Below are 20,253 nucleotides of genomic sequence, written 5' to 3'. Positions count from 1 at the left end.
TATGGCACAAAGTTTGACCTCAGGGGACAAAAATATTCATGTTTCCTTATCGGGAAAAGGATTCAAGTTCTCATCTTTACATAGGTCTATCAATACTATAACTTCTTGCAGCTGAATTACTTGGAACGGGTTGCTTCTAGCTTTTGAAGTGCTTCAATGTAGGGATTAGCTAAGAAATAACAAGAGAAGGAATCATAAAATAGTGATTTCTTTTCTTCAACAGAAGTATGTCTCTGATCCTATGTTTGAGACAGTGATTTCCCAGATGATTAGTGCTTTTTAGCTTGAATATCTAAGGTTTAACAATTCTCTAATATCTCAAATCCTACAAACAGTTCTCAATATAATTCAAAAAATTCCAAGGTCTTTGTAGCCATTCCATATCTGGTTTATTCTCCAGCTTATAGTAATTGAAAAGAAAATCCTGGATTAAATATTTTGATTTTGGTTGACTCGAGTGAAAAATAAATCACATAATGCCCAAATAGTTATGATATGGGCACATGCATACTGGTCAATACACCAATCCATGCCTAAACTTCTGAGCCTTTTGGGTTACTCAAATTTTAAATGGAAACCATGGGAAATAAAATCAACAGGAAAAAAAAAAAACAGAAAACCAAGAGATTCTTTTTGAACTTTTGTATGGAGAGATATTACTCTCAAATTTCTCTCAGAAAAATGTATAGAATAATTTTACAATGGGTGGAAATGAAACAGTCCAGTCCCCTTAATTCAAAACTGGAGGGACTGCTTTACAAATTACAAGTCAATGTGTTAGAGGTTACTCATCCTATACACTACAATGTGAATCTCTCTCTTCTCCTCTTATGAGCTGTTCAAACCACTGGTAACATCAATGAAGGCCTCTTCTGTGCATGGGATTGTGAGAGCTCCCATTGGATGATTGAACCCGAACTCTTCTTCAGCCTGACTCAACAAGTTCTGGAATGAAGGGTTCTTCAAGTATGAGATTGGAACCACAAACCTCTTCTTCTGGGCTTCTCCCACATAAACAGCAAAATAGCCTTTTGGCACATTTTTGGATTCTGCACCCTGCTTAGCAGCAAACATCCCAGGCAAACCAAAACCCATGACTTCTATGGATTCAGAAAAGTAATGGTAAGGAAAATGGTACTCTAAGATCTGTTAGAACAAGAAAACTTTGGCTGTGGGATGCCATATCCTCAGGATGAGTAGAATATATATAGAGCAAGCAAGTTCTGTATGGCCAGTATTCCCAATGGAATTGGTGGCAAAGAGAAGTCTCTGATAGGGTCCATTCATCACAAGGGATCACATGGATTTGCCTCCCAAATAATAATAAGATTTGGGTGGTGTTCATACAGAAATTTATTTGCTGGGAATGGTTGTGGACTTGGACCACCAACTGGTAGGGACTATATTCATTCCACTAACCATAGCATACCTGTGGTACATGTCTGAAGCTTGTTGGAGTTCTTATAAACACAAACTACTAGCAATACATAGTCCATGAAACTAGCATACACTAAAAGGGAACACGAATTATCAGCTCATGTGATAATGTTGCTTGAAATAATTGCCATAGAAGGAATCATATAATATAAATGTCCTTGTCAAAGTGTTTAACAATAGAATCAAACATGAAGTAAATGTAAATTAACTTAGTAGTCAAAAAATTATTGAAGGATTTTGATTCTAAATTCATTTGGGATTTCATGGTTTTTGATATTTTCAGTTAAAACGATGGCATTTTAGCTGTTATGGAAGGGAACACCTAACACATAGCGATTAGCTGTTATGGAAGGGAACACCTAACACATAGCGATCTTGACCCAGTGAAATGGGGTTATTTTCGGTTTATGCTGCTTATTTTCTCTTCCTCTTCCTATTTAATAAGCCTTTTTTTTCTTATTAGGGTTGAGTGCTGATTCAGGTAGTGGACATTCATAATAATGAAACCAGAATGAGAGAGTATCTATATTGTCAAATCCCAAGTACTTAAATATTGGGCCATTGGATTTCTAGTATTTGTATTGTAAATGAATCTGCAAATTAATGGACTAACTTGTACAGAATGGCTGCTGGAGGACAAAAGAAGATAAGGAAAAAGTAGAGCTATTCAATTAATATGAAGACATTTGACTGTAAACTTGCTTTACAGAAAAGTACAAGAAATTTACATCGTTCTCATTACAAAAAAGGCCTATTTCTCAATGAAGCAAAATTGATGGGATTGGTTTTTGGGGTCAGTGGTGTTAGAGATTCAGAGTCCTTCAGGCTGGTGGTTTTGAGATTATCCTCCTTGCTTATGAGCAATTCAAACTGCAAGTTAGATCAATGAAGGCTTCTTCTCTGCATGGGATTGTGAGACCACCCAGTGGATGATCAAACCCGAACTCTTCCTCAGCCTGACTTAGCAAGTTCTGGAATGAAGGATGCTTCAAGTATGAAATTGGAATCACAAATCTCTTCTTTTGAGCTTCCCCAACATAGACAGGAACATGACCTTTAGGCACATTTGTAGACTCTGGAGATGGAAGAATGCGCCTCAGGATCTGCTTTGCAGGGATAATCCTCTGAAATCGGATGGCCATGAGTTTCAAATTTAGTTACTCAGAAAATTGATAGTGGGAAATGGATTTCTAAGAGTTTGGAAAACAAGAAAAGCTTTGAGACTTGGTGGATGTATGCCCTTAGAATAGGTATATTTATAGAACAAATTCTATAGGGCCAGTATTCTCAGATGGAATGAATGGAGAAGGGATTACTACAATGGGGTCCCTTGAAGGAGATATGTGACAGGGGATCACATGGTTTTGCCTCCCAATCAATTATAAGATTTCCATATCTTTCATACTGTCATATATCCATTGCTTCATCATGGCCTACCAGTTGATAGAACAGACAGCTGAGGACCACTTGAAATTATTATCTTTGTATCGCATCCTACTGTTATAACATATATGCAACTGATCATTTGGATATACTGAAACAAACAAGCCATATTCTCATGTGATGATGTCTTTTGTTCTACACAAGTGAGGAACCAGTGACTATCCGAGCTTCAGCATCAAATACGCAGAGACAAAAATTTGAACAGAAGCAAGACCTAACCAACATATCACATGATACTGTTCTATGATGCTTTATATAAAGAACTCAAAAGCAAGACTATGGACCTTGAAAATATGTAGTTCAAGAACTCCCTAAGTCTAAAAACAAAGCATGCATTATTCATAAATGGGCACACTGAATTAGTTTCCAACATATACTCCAAAATTTGTAGAAATTTTTTTCTTAGTATTTTTATGGCACAAGGTTTAGCCTCAGGGGACAAAAATATTCATGTTTCCTCATCAGGAGAAGGATTCAAGTTTTGATCTATAGACTATACATAGGTCCATCAATACTATAACTTCCTTCAGCTGAATTGCTTCAAATGACTTCCAAAGTGCTTCAATGCAGGGTTCAGTTAAGAGATGAGAAGGAGTCATAAATTAGTGATTTCTTTTCTTCAATTTCAGAAGTATGTCTCTGATCCAATGTTTGAGACAGGACTTCCCAAAAGATTTTTGCTTTTAAGCCGGAATTTCTAAGGTCTAACAATTCACTAATATCCCAAATTCTAGAGACAATTCTCAACATAATTCCAAAAATTCCAAGGTCCTTGTAGTCACTCCATATCTGGTTAATTCACCAGCTTATAGTGATTGAAAAGAAAATCCTGGATTGAATATTTTGATTTTAGTTGAATTGAGTGAAAAATGAATCACATTATGCCCAAATAGTTATGATATAGGCACATGCATACTAGTTAATCCATCAATCCATGCCTAAACTTCTGAGCTTTTCGGGTTACTCAAATTTTATGTGGAAACCAGGGGAAACAAAATCAACAGGAAAAAAGGGAAACCAAGAGATTCTGTTTGAACCTTTGTATATATGGAGAGATATTACTCTCAACGTTCTTGCAGAAAAATGTATAGAATAATTTTACAATGGATGGAAATGAAACAGTCCAGTCCTCTTAATTCAAAACTGGAGGGACTGCTTTACAAATTACAAGTCAATGTGTTAGAGGTTACTCATCCTATACACTACAATGTGACTCTCTCTCTTCTCCTCTTATGAGCTGTTCAAACCACTGGTAACATCAATGAAGGCCTCTTCTGTGCATGGGATTGTGAGACCTCCCATTGGATGATTGAACCCGAACTCTTCTTCAGCCTGACTCAACAAGTTCTGGAATGAAGGGTTCTTCAAGTATGAGATTGGAACCACAAACCTCTTCTTCTGGGCTTCTCCCACATAAACAGCAAAATAGCCTTTTGGCACATTTTTGGATTCTGCACCCTGCTTAGCAGCAAACATCCCAGGCAAACCAAAACCCATGACTTCTATGAATTCAGAAAAGTAATGGTAAGGAAAATGGTACTCTAAGATCTGTTAGAACAAGAAAACTTTGGCTGGTGGGATGCCTTATCCTCAGGATGAATAGCATATATATAGAGCAAGCAAGTTCTGTATGTCCAGTATTCTCAACAGAGATGGTGGTAAAGAGAAGTCTCTGATAGGGTCCATTCATCACTAGGGATCACATGGTTTTGCCTCCCAAATAATAATACGATTTGGGTGGTGTTCATACTGAGATTTCTTTGCTGGGATGCATTCATGGCCTACTGCTTAATTAACAGAACAAAGTTGAGAAGCACACTCGAAATTATTAGCAACTTGTTATCTTGTTATCAATGACTGGATTTGGACAACCAACTGGTAGGGACTATATTCATTCCACTAACCATAGGTACCTGTGGTACATGTCTGAAGCTTGTTGGAGTTCTCATAAACACGGAAACCACCTGTAATATATAGTCTATGAAACTAGCATACACTAAAAGGGAACACGAATTATCAGCTCATGTGATAATGTTGCTTGAAATAATTGCCATAGAAGGAATCACATTATGCAAATGTCCTTGTCAAAAACAATAGAATCAAACATAAAAGAGATGAAAAATGAACTAAGCAGTCAAAACAGTATTGAAGGATTTTGATCCTAAGACTCATTTAGGATTTCCTGGTTTTTTATATTCGCAGTAAAAACAATGGCATTTTAGCTGTTATGGAAAGGACCACCTAACACATGGCGAACTAGACCCAGTGAAATTGAGTTATTTTCAGTTTCTGTTGCTTACTTACTCTTCCTTTTCCTATTTAATGAGCATTTTTTCCTTCTTAGGGCTGAGTGCTGATTCAGGTAGTGAACATTCATAATAATTAAACCAGAATGAGAGAGTATTTATATTGTCAAATCCCAAATACTTAAAAATTGGGCTATTGGATTGCTAGTATTTGTATTGCAAATGAATCTGCAGATTGATGGAATTACTTGTTTAGAATGGCTTCTGGAGGACAACAGAAGATAAGGAAAAAGTAGAGAGATTCAATTAATATGAAGAAATTTGACTGTCAACTTGCTTTACAGAAAAGTAGATGAAATTTACATTGTTCTCATTACAAAAAGGGCTATTTCTCCATGATACAAAATTGGTGGGATTGGATTTTGGGGTCAGTGGTGTTAGAGATTCAGAGTCCTTCAGGCTGGTGGTTGTGAGATTTTCCTCCTTGCTTATGAGCAATCCAATCTGCAAGTTAGATCAATGAAGGCTTCTTCTCTGCATGGAATTGTGAGACCACCTAGGGGATGGTCAAACCCGAACTCTTCCGCAGCCTGGCTTAGCAAGTTCTGGAATGAAGGATGCTTCAAGTATGAAATTGGAATCACAAATCTCTTCTTTTGAGTCTCTCCAACATAGACAGGAACATGGCCTTTGGGCACATTTGTGGACTCTGCAGATGGAAGAATGCGTCTCAGGATCTGCTTGGCAGGAATAATCCTCTGAAAGTGGATGGCCATGAGTTTCAAACTTAATTCCTTGAAAAATGATGGTCAGAGATGGATTTCAAAGAGTTTTCAAAAACAAGAATTAAGAAAAGCTTGGAGACTTGGTGGATGTATACCCTTGGAATAAGTGTATTTATAGAACAAATGCCACAAGGCCAGTCCAATGGAATAGGTGGAGAAGAGAATACTACAATGGGGTCCCTTGAAGGAGATATGTCACAAGGCATCACATGGATTTGCCTCCCAACTAATTATAAGATTTTGATAGCTTTCATACTGGTATATATTTGTTTCTTCACCATGGCCTGCCTCTTTAATTGAACAAACAGCAGAGGACCACTTGAAATTATTATCTTTGTATTGCATCCGACTGATTATATGCAACTGATCATTTGGATATACTGGAACAACAAGCTATTGTCTCATGTGATGATGTTTCTTGTTTCCTCACAGTGATGGTATGAATTTCAGCATTAAATCTGGGGGGACAAAAATTTGACTAAGTGCCTAACTAACATATCATATGCTATTGTTCTGTGATGCTCTGTATAAAGAACTCGAAAGAAAGATCATGGACTTTGAAAGATGTAGTTCAGGAGCACCAAGTCAAAATAAAAGGCATGCATTATTCATAAATGGGCACACTGAGTTGGTTTGCAACAGATGTTCCCAAAATACCTACCCAAATTTATTGATTATAATCTATTTTTTGTGCCTGACTGCCTCACTGTCTTGACTTGCAAAATGTTGCAGGAACATGAAGAGCCTTTTGGTATATGATATTTAAAGAGCCTTAGATCTGACTTTAGAGGATAGAAATATTCATGTGTTATGGAGGCGGAAGCTTTGATGCAAACATCATTAATTAAGAACACAAAGAAAAAAAAATAATCAACACAAATGGAATACAAGGTTTTAAGGTGGTTCAACCAATCATGTTTACGTCCATGGATGAAAAAGAATCATTCCACTATACAATAGAAAACACTACAGATGACAGAACCAGAACATTACAGTGGACAAAATTAGATACAACTATTGGGTGCCTACGTCCACAGATGAGAAAGAATCATTCCACTATACAATAGAGAACATTACAAATGATAGAATCAGAACATTACAAAAGACAAAACCAGATACAACTATTGGGTGCTGAAACATCCCATGTTTCCCCACTCTTCGTATCCTTACCCTACCACGAGTCATCTCGCTCCACTAGGTACCTCCCGTTCTTCTTCACGTCTCTATCCACCCCATATAGTCTTTATTAACCCATCTCCATCTCATAACTTTTTCCCCACATGACCTACAATATTTATAGAAATATTTTCAACAACCTTCCTTATTCTATAAGGAAGTCTAATATTACAATAATATATCAACCTATTTTTTTACAAAAGAGGAATCTATACTGATTAAGAATTTGGGACACTTCTTAACATCATGTTTCCGTATCTAGAAGGGGATTTGAACTGTCATCTATGCCTAGGCCTATCATACTCTTAACTTCTTCCAGTTGAATCTTCAACTGACTGATTTCTGACTTACCTAGTTCTTCTTTGTAAGAATTTGTCAACCAAAAGCTCAATATTTCATTAAGGATTGCTTCACAATTATCATATCTGATTGAAAAAAATAATAAAAGGATTGTAATGTCCTTTTCCTTCTGTGTTTTTTTCTCCTCAATTGGCCTTTCCTTGACACAGATGCCTCACTATGTTCAAAAAGTGAAGTTTGAAAATGCATGCAAATCAACTGGTTATGATCAATTTTGACATGCAGGTTTATTAACAAGGTTCCCCTGAAAATCCCTATGATAAGTTTGATCATATTTACTGCAATTTTTATGGGGCAGGCCTGTTTTTATTGAGGAAATGTGAACATACTTTAAATATATGTTCATGTTCATGTTCATCACAAGACTTAAAATACAATGACAGCATCTAGATTGGGAGAGTACTGGTGAGGAAGCTGTAAATCTGACCATTATGTGTAATCCATGACAATGTAACTTGTTTGTTCTCACTTGAAGGTGTCCTAACATGTACCACAACTAGTACTGGTGGAGACTGGCTGTGGTAGGCCTTGGCAAACCAACAAATATATATCATTATGAATGCTATGAAAAGCTTATTATTCATTGGGAGGCAAAGCCATGTGATCCCTTGTGATGCATCTCCTTCAAGGGTCCCCCATTGTAGTTAACTCTTCTCCGCCCATTCCATTTGAGAGTGGTGGCTTTATAGCATTTGTTCTATAAATATACCTATTGTAAGGGGGCATATGCCCAGCAAGTCTCATAGCTTTTCTTAATTCCTGTTTTCCAAATTCTTTGAAATCCATTTCCCACCATCATTTTTCGAGGAATTAAGTTTGATACTCATGGCCATACGTTTTCAGAGGATTATTCCTGCAAAGCAGATCCTGAGACGCATTCTTTCTTCTCCAGAGTCCACAAATGTGCCTAAAGGCCATGTTCCTATCTATGTTGGAGAATATCAAAAGAAGAGATTTGTGATTCCAATTTCATACTTGAAGCATCCTTCATTCCAGAACTTGCTAAGTCAAGCTGAGGAAGAGTTCGGGTTTGATCATCCACTTGGTGCTCTCACAATCCCATGCAGAGAAGAAGCCTTCATTGATCTAACTTTCAGTTTGAATTGCTCATGAGCAACTGGGAAAATCTCTAGACAACCAGTCTGAAGGACTCTGAATCTCTAACTCCTCTGACCACAAAGAAATTTTTTATCATTGAGAGATAGGACTTTTGGTACTGAGAACAATGTAAAGTTCTTGTATTTTTCTATAAAGCAATTTGATACAGTCAAATGTCTTCATATTAATTGAATAGCTTTACTTTTCCTTATCCCTTTTTAGTTCTCCAGCAGCCATTCAGTACAGGTTTTTCTCATCACATTCTGGTTTCAGATTTTTGAACTGAACCCCCAAACAGATGTATATGATTGTAACTCTGCTTCCCAAATGCTTGCATTATGAAATTATAACAAGAAAGAAGAAAAAAGTCAGAGAGTCGAGTGCTAGATATTTCAATTCTAACTGCATGAAACAAGTTTTTATAACGAGTGTCCATGGCTGCAACCTGAACCAAACTCAACTCGAATAAGAAAAAAAAGGCTTTTTAAATAGGAAGATTAACTAAGAAAGGGAAACTGAAAACAAGAACCCCCATTTCAAGTTACTATCTCCAAAATACTATCATTTTTCTAAGAATATCAAGATCTAAATTGCAGTTTGAATTTCTCATGAGTGAGCAGGAAGATTAACCTAAATTTATTTTATGCTTCTCTCAGTTGTTAAACCCATTGACAGGGACACTTGTACGGTATGATTTTTTGTGAGGCTATCATTTCAAGAAACATTGTCACATGAGCTTATACTTTGTGTTCCTTTTTAGTATGTGATAGTTTCATAGCAAATGTATCACTGATAGTTTTCATGTTTATAAGAACCCATACAGGCTTAGACATATACCACTGGAAGGCAATGGTTAATGGAATGAATATAGTCCCTACCAGTTGGCTGATCCAAATCCACAGTCCCCACCATGTCAGTTGATCTCATTGACCAGCATATAATAATAAATAGCTAGCAATTTCAAGTGGCTTCTCAAGTTTGTTCTGTTAATTAAGCAGTAGGCCATGAATGCATCCCAGCAAGATCTTATTATTAGCTGGGAGGCAAAGCCATGTGAACCCTTGTGTTGAATGTCCAGAGATGGACCCTATTCAGAGACTTCTCTTCACCACCAACTCCATTTGAGAAGACTGTCCGTTCAGAGTTTTCTTCCTCTATATATATTCCACTCATCCTACAAATATGGCATCCCACTGCCAGAGTTTTCTTATCGTAAGACATCTTAGAGAACAATTTTCCTTACCATTACTTTTCTGAATTCATACAATCATGGGCTTTCGATTGCCTGGGATCGTTAACGCTAAGCAGATCCTACAGCGAGTGCGGATGGGTGGAGAGATAAAAAATGTACCAAAAGGTTATTTTGCTGTCTATGTGGGAGAAGACCAGAAGAAGCGATTTCTGGTGCCGGTTTCTTACTTGAAGGATCCTTCATTTCAGAACTTATTGAGTCAGGCAGAGGAAGAGTTCGGGTTTGATCATCCAAGGGGAGGCCTCACAATCCCATGCACAGAAGAAGCCTTCATTGATGTCACTTGTAGTTTGAATTGCTGATGAAAGCAGAGGATCTCTAACAACATTGATCTGTGAGCCAGTGTCCCAAATTTTGAATTAAGAGGACTTGGTTGTTTCATTTCCACTCATTGTAATCTATAAATTTTTGTATAGACAAAGCTGAGAGTCAGATCTCTCCATACAAAACATTCAAATAGAATCTCTTCTGTTTCTTCTTTCTTATGAAATTTTTTTTTGGGATATTTGATAAACAATTAGACCCATCAAATCATATGGAAAATGGAAGTAGGATTATCAAAGATTTTCTCAGGTAAAAAAGTTGCAGTTACATTCTTGATTCTTTATTAGCTGCAAGGAAGAAAGAAACGGAGAATCTAAAACGACGCCGTTTCATTAGGAAATATGTCAAACGGAGAAGGGTAAGCAACGCCGTTTTATTAAACAATGACGTTTTCTCTGTACCTCCGAAGAGAAACCAGAACCCTACACCTTGCAGCTTTGTTCAGCAGAGGAAGGAATGGAGGCGTTTCTAGATGGAGATGCAGAATACGACGGCGTTTTGATGTGATGGAGAACTTTGATTGATGGTCTGCAATCCCAAAGCCATTGGATTCCGCCATTGATGTCTAACTGGCATTCTACACAGAAGTTCGATTCCATCAAAGGATTCTTGCGTCATTGTTCTCAAACTAAGAATGTGAGAGGCATTAAGAAGCTTCATGCTCATCTACTTAGAACAGGCTTGCTCTTCATCTCCCTTAGTTGTCAGAGCAAACTCATCTTCACATACACCACATGCCTTCATAGAAACAACTCTAAAACCTTCACCACCTTGCTCAACTGCATCAACTCCACAGACCCATTGCCCTTCAATATGATTCTATCCGATTATTGTCGAAGTGGGTTTTCTTTTTTGGCTCTGCAAACCTTCTCTTTCATGCATACCAATGGGGTTCCTTTAGATACATATAGTTTTTGTTGTTCTTTAGTGGCTTCATGTTCCATGAAAAACGTTAAATTTGGTGCACAGATACATGCCCGTGTTGAAAAATCAGGTTGGTTGTCAAGTGTTTTTGTGGGTAGTGCTCTGGTTGATATGTATGCTAAATTGTCGCTTATCAATGACGCAGCAATGGTGTTCGATGAAATTCCTGTCAAGAACACTGTTTGTGCAAATGCACTATTATCAGGTTATGGTGAGGCTAAGCTGTGGGTTGAAGGGCTTGACTTCGTTCGAAAGATGCGTTCATTGAATTTGAATTGTGATCATTTCACATTGTCAGCAATGTTACGCTCATGTGCTGGTCTGTCCGCAATTGAATTGGGTAGGCAGGTTCATGGGAGTGTGATCCGTAAGGTTTCTGATGTGGAAGCTGATGTCTTTTTGCAGAGTTCTTTGATTGAAATGTATGGTAAGTGTGGCTCAGTGGAGAAGGCTTGGCAAGTCTTCAATTTGGCAGGCTTTGGATACAAGGGGGAGAGAAAGAGAGATGTTGTTCTGTGGACCTCAATGCTTGCTGTATGTGGTAGAAATGGGCATTTTGAAAAAGTAATTGAGTTGTACAAAGAGATGTTGAGGGAAGGGATAAGGCCAGATGGGGTGGCATTTGTGACTGTCATCTCTGCTTGTGGACACACTGGCCATGTGAAACTTGGAATTAAGTATTTTGAGTCCATGGTCAGTGACTTTGGATTGGAACCTGGCCCAGAGCATTACAGTTGTGTAGTTGATTTGCTTTGCAGGGCTGGTGAGTTGGAGAAGGCATGGAAGATGGTGAATGAGATGACACTTAAAGAGAATGGCAGTTACAGTATCTCAATGTGGGGGGCTTTGCTTAATGCTTGCAACGAATTTGGAAATGTTGAATTGGGTAAATTGGCTGCTCACAAGGCACTTGAGATGGATCCTCATAATGTCGGGATCTATGTTCTGTTATCAAATATGTATGCTAAATTCAGTATGTGGGATGAGATTGGGCAGCTGAGGGAGTTGATGAAGGAAAGTGGTTTAAAGAAAGATGTTGGACGCAGTTGGATAGAGATTACAAGTTGAATTGAAGGAAACTTGGCAGCAAATGAAAGTACTTATTTTAATCTGGGCTGGAGGTCCTGGAATCTACATAACATTGAAGATATCAGATTCCATTCTTAACTTACTGCAGGCTTATTCATGTCTTAAATTGCTAGTGATTAAATGATTGCAAATCATTGAAGATTTCGAATGGGGAGGGCCAGGAAGGTATAGAATTGGCTCTGCATTTCCTGATAAGATGGCTCTAAGAATTGCCTACTGGGTACCTTCAGGGCTGAGCCTCGAATTGTTTGGTTACACTGAGAATAAAGACAACTTCATGAGGCGAAAATCTCAGCATACACTTTTCTTGTAGCTGCTCAAGCATAAGAGGGCAGATAATTTCTCGGTATAATGATATATAAGGGAAGTTGCCCTTCATATGCTCTTCAATACAGCTCACTACAAACTGCTATTTTCTTTTCTGGGAAGGCGGTAGGTGGTGAAACTTGAATGGTCAGAAGACTCAGAACCATTGAAATGAAGCTCCATAAGATGGCTGAGGAATTCCCCAACCCAATAGCAAGGGAGTCAATGGAGGTCATCAAGGAAATTCTGTTTTTGTTGCTGCAACAAAATGGGTGAAAAGTTGATGATTCCACCTTTCGTCTTCAAGTTACAGGTTTTGTATCAGTACCCTTAAGAATATGTTGTAAATTTATGCCTCCATTACCTTGATAGCTTCTTTAGTATACTTTAACCAGGAAATACCTTTGATACTCAATGAAATAATAAACAAATTCTCCTGAATATCTCTGGTTTCACTAGTCTTCATAGGCTCTATGTTTCAATTCATTAGCAAGAAAGTTTGAAATTTTCAAAAGGGCTACATACCCCTTCACTTCTCTCTTATGTTTTCTTTTTTTTCTTTGTTTTTTAATTTTAGTATGTATTATAGGGAAAGAGGGAAAAAGAAATGATGAAAAAAATGAAAAAAAAAAAAAAGGAAAGAAGAGAAAAATGGAATTGAAGAAGAGGGTTAGGGTTTCGATGGATGAGGCTGAAAGGTTTTATTGAAAAAAAAATTAAAAAAAAAAATGATGGATGAGACAAAGTTGAGTTGAAAGTTTTAACAATTCTCTTACCTAAAAATTGGTTCATTGATTTTCATTTTCTTCATTTCCACAACCATTCCCAAATCTTTGACTGCTTCACAAATTCCCAAAAGGAAAAATTATGGGGGAATCTCATCCAATCTTCAAAACCTGTAGTGAGTCTCGAATGGGAACTTTTTTGATAATTTGTGAAATGAACAAACAAGAAAAAGAAGAAAACAAGGAAAAAATCTCATCTTTTCCTTTCACGAGGCTCCCCAATTGCCTGGTTGTTTAGTTTTCCTTTCCACTGATATTGAAATCTAGCATTGAATATGAATATCCTCGGACCAAATCCATATATGGTAACTTTGGGAGAATGTTAATTGGATTAATTAAGAAATTAAGACAGATTACAGTACAGATTATTCACCTTCCATAATTTTTTAAGGAATGTTCATAAATACACCTAACTGAAGTGTTGTAATGCCAAGGTGGTCAGCCATGGCGCCTGGTACCCTGTAGTTTCTCTCTTGCTCTATCTTGTTCTTTCTTCTCTCTTCCTCCTCCTCCCCCTCCCCCTCCCTTTCCTTTCTCAGGCAACTTCCCCCTTTGGGTCCTTCAAGCTGGAGAGCTTTAGGTCTTTCAAGCATCTGAAGGGGTCTAAAAAGGGAGACAAAATGGAAGGCATCCAGAAGGTGAAGCAGTACCTTCAACGTTATGGATAACTGAGCTCTACCCATTATTCCCAAACCAACACTGATGAGTTTGATGATGCCTTGGAGTCTGCCATTAAAGTCTTCCAGACCTTTTACCATCTGAACCCCACCGAAATCCTAGACATTCTTGAGACTCTGTCAGTCACGCAGATGTCCAGGCCAAGATGTGGAGTCCCAGACCACCCCCCTGGCTCAAACACTATCAACCCCCATGGCCAGAACCATCTCAATATAGGCAACCATTATGCTTTCTACCCAGGAGACGCGAAATGGCCCCCTGACTAGATGCATACACTATATCGTCTTCCATGGCTCCCACCCTGAGGACCCAATTACAAATGGTTTCAACCAGTAGGCTGGTGTCTCAAACTTCACCTTTGAAAGGGTTCGAGATGAATCACATGCTACACTCCGAGTTAGCTTCCAATTCAAAGATAAGGGAGCTAGGCCCCCCTTTGATGGCCCTGGAGGAATCGTGGGAAGCAATCATGATGCAGGATGATATGTCTATTGTGAAATAACTAGAAAGTGAAAGTTATATCACGAATCATTAAGAAAATACCCATGTTAAATTAATAAAAAAAAAAAGTTAAATTACCGTTATAACCTCATTTTGATATTTTTACCCTTAAACTTTTTATCTAATTATAATATTGTTGATGGGAGTTCATTGTGCGGGTTTTTCTTTGTTCAAAATAGAGCAAGAGCAGGTTGTCATGATGGCGTGCATCACCTTCTACCATCTGAACCCCACTGGAACCCTAGACGCCCCAACAGCCACGCTGACGTCCAGGCCAAGATGTGGGTGTTAGATTAATTTTTGTAATTAATCTATAATTTGGGCCACACATGTAAATAATTAAAATGTGTGTGCTATCATTTAATTAAGCCTAAATATAGTGATCTAATTAATAATTGATTAATTGGCTTAAGGGTATAATTGTCATGAGATTATTGTGTAGATACCATTAGACAATTATTATTTCTATGAGGGGCAGAAATATAATTGTGATAAAATTAAAACTGCCCTAGCGGTTTATAAATAGGGTTATGGTCCCCATTCTACGACTACGCATTCCAATTTCTGAAAATCCTCTCAGAGAGAAATTGACACAGAATCTAGTGGCTAGAATTGGAAGACCATCTCAAAGGGTTTTCTTCCTATAAGGTTTCTTCTTCAATGGATTCAGGTATGCTTCCGCTATTATTTTTCTACTCATTGTTTTTAATCAGGAGATTCCAGTATATATAAATTAGGGTATTCACCTTGTTAAATATTCTAGTATATATGAAGTTAGGGTATTTACCTTGTTAACTATTCCAGTATATATGAAATTAGGGTATTCATCTTGGTTGATTTTAACAAGACTATTCCAGTATATATGAAATTAGGGTATTCATCTTGGTTGAATTTTAACAAGTGGTATCAGAGCCTACTCCTTGATTAATTCTTTGAGTTATTATTTTAATATATGTCAATGGATTAAGATTTATGAAATATTGAGTTGATAAAATTTTATTATTATTATTATTATTATTATTATTATTATTATTATTATTATTATTATTATTATTATTTAATAGCATTTTATGATATTAATATTTAAGTTATTGATCTAGCATTTTAAATAGGCTAATTAAAGCGGAAAATCACCAAAGTGACATCTTCCGTGTAGATTAGTCTGTTCGGGGTGTTAGATATTTGTGTGTATGTGATTCATGCGGGTATTGACTGGCCCAAAGGAAAGTTAATATTTGGTCAAATTGCATACATACTTGTGGTGATAAATATGTGATGATTATAAAGGTAACTTAATGTGAATAATAAATCAATCCAAAGATAGATTTATTATTTGACATAACTTATCATCAATGTTTGATCACTACAACAAGAGTACCACTTACAGTTAATATTACTGTCCAAAGACTTGATATTAATGTTGTGCTAGGTATCTTGAAATGTCATAATTTGCTTTTAAATTTAAAGATTATGTGTTTAATTGCTTATTTTATGTGAGCATGATGGTTTATTTGATTCATTTTATTTTGTTATGGATTCAGCTTTTATATCAACTACTTCTATATCTGCCAACATCAATAATGTCCCTATGTTAAATGGGACTAATTTTAAGGACTGGAAAGAGAATATGATGATTCTCTTAGGCTGCATGGATATAGACTTGGCCTTGAGAATGCCCAAACCCGATGAACTTAATGAGCAAAGTACTCAAGAGGATGAGGTTTATTGGGGTAAGTGGGAACGTTCAAATAGGCTAAGTCTTATGATCATGAAGTGCGGCATTCCAGAAGCTTTCAGGGGTGTGGTAACCGATGAGGTTACTAATGCCAGTGACTTCCTTGCGGAAATTCAGAAACGTTTTGCCAAAAACGATAAGGCTGAAACGAGCACGCTTTTAGCAAGCTTGATTTCAATGAAGTATAAAGGCAAGGGCAATGTTCGGGAGTACATCATGGAGATGTCTCATCTTGCTTCAAAACTTAAGGCTTTGAAACTCGAGTTATCTGATGATTTACTCGTGCATTTGGTTCTCATCTCTCTTCCTGCACAATTTAATCAATTCAAGGTCAGTTATAACTGTCAAAAGGATAAATGGACTCTTAATGAGCTCATTTCATTCTGTGTGCAAGAGGAAGAGAGATTGAAGCAAGACAAGACCGAAAGTGCTCATCTGGCTAGCACTTCGAAGGATAAGGGCAAACGAAAGAATAAGGATATTAAGGTTGCTGCTTCTAATGGTCCAGAACAAAAGAAACAGAAAGTTGAGGTAACATGTTTCTTCTGTAATAAGCCTGGACATACTAAGAAGGAATGTACCAAGTATGCTGCTTGGCGTGTTAAGAAAGGTATGTTTCTTACTTTGGTCTGTTCTGAAGTTAATTTAGCTTCAGTATCTAGAAACACATGGTGGTTAGATTCTGGTGCTACTACTCACATTTGTGTTTCTATGCAGGGTTGCCTGAGTTACCGAAAACCAAGTGATGCTGAAAGATGCATCTATGTCGGAGACGGTCAGTCGGTAGAAGTAGAGACAATAGGGCACTTTAGATTATTATTGAAATCTGGTTATTTTTTGGATTTAATAGATACTTTTATTGTACCGTCTTTCAGACGGAATTTAATTTCAGTTTCTGTTTTGGACAAATCAGGTTATTGTTGTTCATTTGGAAACAATAAATTTACATTATCTATTAATTCAAATGCTGTAGGAACCGGTTTACTTAATGTTTATGATAATCTATATTTGTTGGAAACTGTTCTGTCCTATAATGAAACCTTGCATGTGGAATCACGAGGTACAAAACGTAAATTGAATAAAGATAATTCGGCCTCATTGTGGCACAAACGCCTAGGTCATATCTCTAAATCTAGAGTTGAGCGACTTGTGTCCGATGGGATTTTGGATTCACTTGACTTTTCAGATTTTGATATTTGTGTTGAGTGTATTAAAGGAAAACAGACCAAAACAAAGAAATTAGGTGTCAATAGAGCTACAGACGTCTTAGAATTAATTCATACAGATATCTGTGGACCATACCCTACGGCATCTTGGAATGGTCAACAGTACTTTATAACATTCATAGACGACTACTCAAGATATGGCTACCTATTTCTTATACATGAGAAATCACAATCATTGGACGTGTTCAAAACATTTAAAGCAGAAGTTGAGTTACAACTCAACAAAAGAATAAAGAGCGTCAGATCTGACCGTGGTGGTGAATACTATGGTAGATATGACGGATCAGGTGAACAACATCCAGGACCATTTGCTAAATACCTAGAGGAATGTGGGATCGTCCCTCAATACACCATGCCAGGATCACCTAGCATGAATGGTGTAGCAGAAAGACGAAACCGAACCCTTAAGGACATGGTAAGGAGTATGATTAGTCATTCTACTTTACCCGAAAAACTCTGGGGTGAAGCACTCAAAACGGCAGCTTATATCCTAAATCGGGTGCCAACTAAAGCGGCTGCTAAAACGCCTTATGAGCTTTGGACGGGTCGAAAGCCCAGTTTAAAGCATTTTCATATTTGGGGATGTCCAGCTGAAGCGAGACCTTATAAGCCTCATGAAAAGAAATTGGACTCTAAAACAGTTAGCAGGTACTTTATTGGCTATGCAGAGCGATCAAGGGGTTTTAAATTTTATGATCCTGCTATTAGGTCAATTTTTGAGACGGGAACTGCAACATTTTTTGAGGATGTTGAGTTTGGGGGGAGAAATCAGGCTAGGAATATTGTCTTTGAGGAGGAAGAGGGATCTACTATTGCTTTTGATAATGTACAGGTTTCACTACCTATCATTGATCAAGAAGTAAATTTGGATCCTCAACCAACAGACAATATTGTTCAACCCTTAATTGCAAATGAGGACATTGCTCCTGAAGAACAAACTCAACAACCTCAAGAAAATATGCCATTAAGGAGATCCACTAGAGAGAGGAGAAATGCAATTTCGGACGATTATATCGTATATCTCCAGGAACGTGAGGTAGAAAGTGGAATGATGGAAGATGATCCAATCAACTTCCAGCAAGCCATGAAAAGTTCCAACTCTCAGAAATGGATTGAAGCCATGAATGAAGAGTACAAATCTATGCAAGACAATAAAGTTTGGGAACTTGTCCCATTACTAGTTGGTACGAAGCCCATTGGTTGTAAATGGATATTTAAAACCAAGCGGGATTCAAATGGTAATGTAGAAAGATATAAAGCACGTCTTGTAGCTAAAGGCTTTACTCAAAAAGAAGGAATTGACTTCAAAGAGACCTTCTCTCCAGTTTCTACGAAGGACTCTTTCAGGATAATCATGGCACTAGTTGCACATTATGATCTTGAGTTACATCAAATGGATGTTAAAACAGCGTTTCTCAATGGTGACATTGATGAAACAATTTATATGGTACAACTAGAAAATTTTGTGTCCGAAGACTCAAAGAATATGGTTTGTAAATTAACTAAATCCATTTATGGGCTCAAGCAAGCTTCTCGTCAGTGGTACTTCAAGTTTCATCAAATTATTGTCTCATATGGTTTTGAGGCAAATCTTATGGATGAATGTGTGTATCACAAATTCAGTGGGAGTAAGTATATTTTCCTGGTTTTATATGTCGATGACATATTGCTAGCCACAAATGATATTAGCATATTGCACGACACCAAGAGATTTTTATCAAAACATTTTGAGATGAAAGATCTTGGTGATGCCTCATTTGTCTTAGGAATCCAGATACACCGAGATCGTTCTAGGGGTATTTTAGGATTGTCACAAAGGACCTATATTGATAAAGTCCTCCAAAGGTATGGCATGCAAAATAGCAAACCAGGTGATACCCCTGTCGCTAAAGGAGACAAATTCAGTCTTAATCAATGCCATAAAAATAGTTTAGAAAGTCAAGAAATGCAGAAGATTCCTTACGCTTCGGCTGTGGGGAGTCTAATGTATGCTCAGGTATGTACACGTCCGGATATTGCGTACATTGTTGGCATGTTAGGCAGATATCTAAGTAACCTTGGAATGGATCATTGGAGAGCAGCCAAGAGGGTTATGAGATATTTACAGAGAACAAAAGAGTACATGCTTACATATAGGAGATTGGATCAGTTAGAGTTGATTGGGTATTCCGACTCCGACTTTGCTGGATGCCAAGACAGCAGAAGATCCACATCAGGCTATATTTATCTGTTGGCTGGTGGAGCAATTTCATGGAGGTTTGCCAAACAGACACTCGTAACTTCATCCACCATGGAAGCAGAGTTTGTAGCATGTTATGAGGCATCCAATCAAGGAATATGGCTACGAAATTTTGTCACTGGGCTGCGTGTTCTGGATGGTATTGAAAGACCACTGAAGATATTTTGTGACAATAAATCAGCAGTTTTATATTCCAATAACAACAGGAGTTCTACAAAATCAAAATACATTGATATCAAGTTCCTAGTTGTAAAAGAAAAAGTACAGAGTGGACAGATATCCATAGAGCATATTGGAACAAACTCCATGATAGCGGATCCGCTTACAAAGGGATTACCACCCAAGGTCTTTCATGAGCACACTGCTCATATGGGTGTTGTCTCATTTGAGGATATCCAAATTTAGTGGGAGTTTGTATTATTCATTGTATATTGCTCTATGTTATGTTTAGACTTTATCTATACATTTGGATTGTGTTCTGCAGAAATAAAGTATTCATTTTATTGCACTCTGTTAAATTATGCGCTAAAGATTTGATCTCAATAAAGTTAAGTTGGACCAGTTGGAAATAGGCATGAATAGATCACATTGCATGTAATTTCCATGCTATGCACTCATGATTGATCTATGTCATTTAGCTGTGCAGATA

The 20,253-nt window shown here is 37.3% G+C and overlaps 6 protein-coding genes across 6 annotated transcripts; 4 read left to right on the top strand and 2 right to left on the bottom strand.

Annotated features, from left to right (window-relative positions):
- Positions 1 to 828: 828 nt before the first annotated feature.
- Positions 829 to 2,579, bottom strand: LOC100252008 (uncharacterized). Its single transcript, XM_059735745.1, has 3 exons — positions 2,309 to 2,579; positions 1,430 to 1,510; positions 829 to 1,100 (listed from the first exon to the last, which is right to left on the bottom strand). The coding sequence occupies exons 1-3, from the start codon at positions 2,577 to 2,579 to the stop codon at positions 829 to 831; spliced, it is 624 nt and encodes a 207-aa protein (XP_059591728.1).
- Positions 2,580 to 4,110: 1,531 nt separating this feature from the next.
- Positions 4,111 to 5,902, bottom strand: LOC109122367 (uncharacterized). Its single transcript, XM_059735744.1, has 3 exons — positions 5,683 to 5,902; positions 4,794 to 4,844; positions 4,111 to 4,382 (listed from the first exon to the last, which is right to left on the bottom strand). The coding sequence occupies exons 1-3, from the start codon at positions 5,900 to 5,902 to the stop codon at positions 4,111 to 4,113; spliced, it is 543 nt and encodes a 180-aa protein (XP_059591727.1).
- Positions 5,903 to 9,541: 3,639 nt separating this feature from the next.
- Positions 9,542 to 10,287, top strand: LOC100248668 (auxin-induced protein X15). Its single transcript, XM_010649207.2, has one exon. The coding sequence runs from the start codon at positions 9,815 to 9,817 to the stop codon at positions 10,097 to 10,099; it is 285 nt and encodes a 94-aa protein (XP_010647509.1). The 5' UTR covers positions 9,542 to 9,814; the 3' UTR covers positions 10,100 to 10,287.
- Positions 10,288 to 10,499: 212 nt separating this feature from the next.
- On the top strand, positions 10,500 to 12,881 carry LOC100253764 (pentatricopeptide repeat-containing protein At3g12770). Its single transcript, XM_010649213.3, has 2 exons — positions 10,500 to 11,115; positions 11,191 to 12,881. The coding sequence occupies exons 1-2, from the start codon at positions 10,683 to 10,685 to the stop codon at positions 12,111 to 12,113; spliced, it is 1,356 nt and encodes a 451-aa protein (XP_010647515.1). The 5' UTR covers positions 10,500 to 10,682; the 3' UTR covers positions 12,114 to 12,881.
- A 2,567-nt stretch (positions 12,882 to 15,448) lies between these two features.
- Positions 15,449 to 17,132, top strand: LOC132253529 (uncharacterized). The gene is made up of 2 exons (XM_059735721.1): positions 15,449 to 16,749; positions 16,857 to 17,132. The coding sequence occupies exons 1-2, from the start codon at positions 15,936 to 15,938 to the stop codon at positions 16,883 to 16,885; spliced, it is 843 nt and encodes a 280-aa protein (XP_059591704.1). The 5' UTR covers positions 15,449 to 15,935; the 3' UTR covers positions 16,886 to 17,132.
- Positions 17,133 to 19,310: 2,178 nt separating this feature from the next.
- On the top strand, positions 19,311 to 20,141 carry LOC132253545 (secreted RxLR effector protein 161-like). The gene is made up of 2 exons (XM_059735743.1): positions 19,311 to 19,743; positions 20,089 to 20,141. The coding sequence occupies exons 1-2, from the start codon at positions 19,311 to 19,313 to the stop codon at positions 20,139 to 20,141; spliced, it is 486 nt and encodes a 161-aa protein (XP_059591726.1).
- The last annotated feature ends 112 nt before the right edge of the window (positions 20,142 to 20,253 follow it).

This window comes from Vitis vinifera, chromosome 3, assembly GCF_030704535.1.
Source record: "Vitis vinifera cultivar Pinot Noir 40024 chromosome 3, ASM3070453v1".
Taxonomy (NCBI): domain Eukaryota; kingdom Viridiplantae; phylum Streptophyta; class Magnoliopsida; order Vitales; family Vitaceae; genus Vitis; species Vitis vinifera.
Note: the sequence above shows the minus strand (reverse complement) of the source record. Positions and strands in the feature narration are given on the sequence as shown.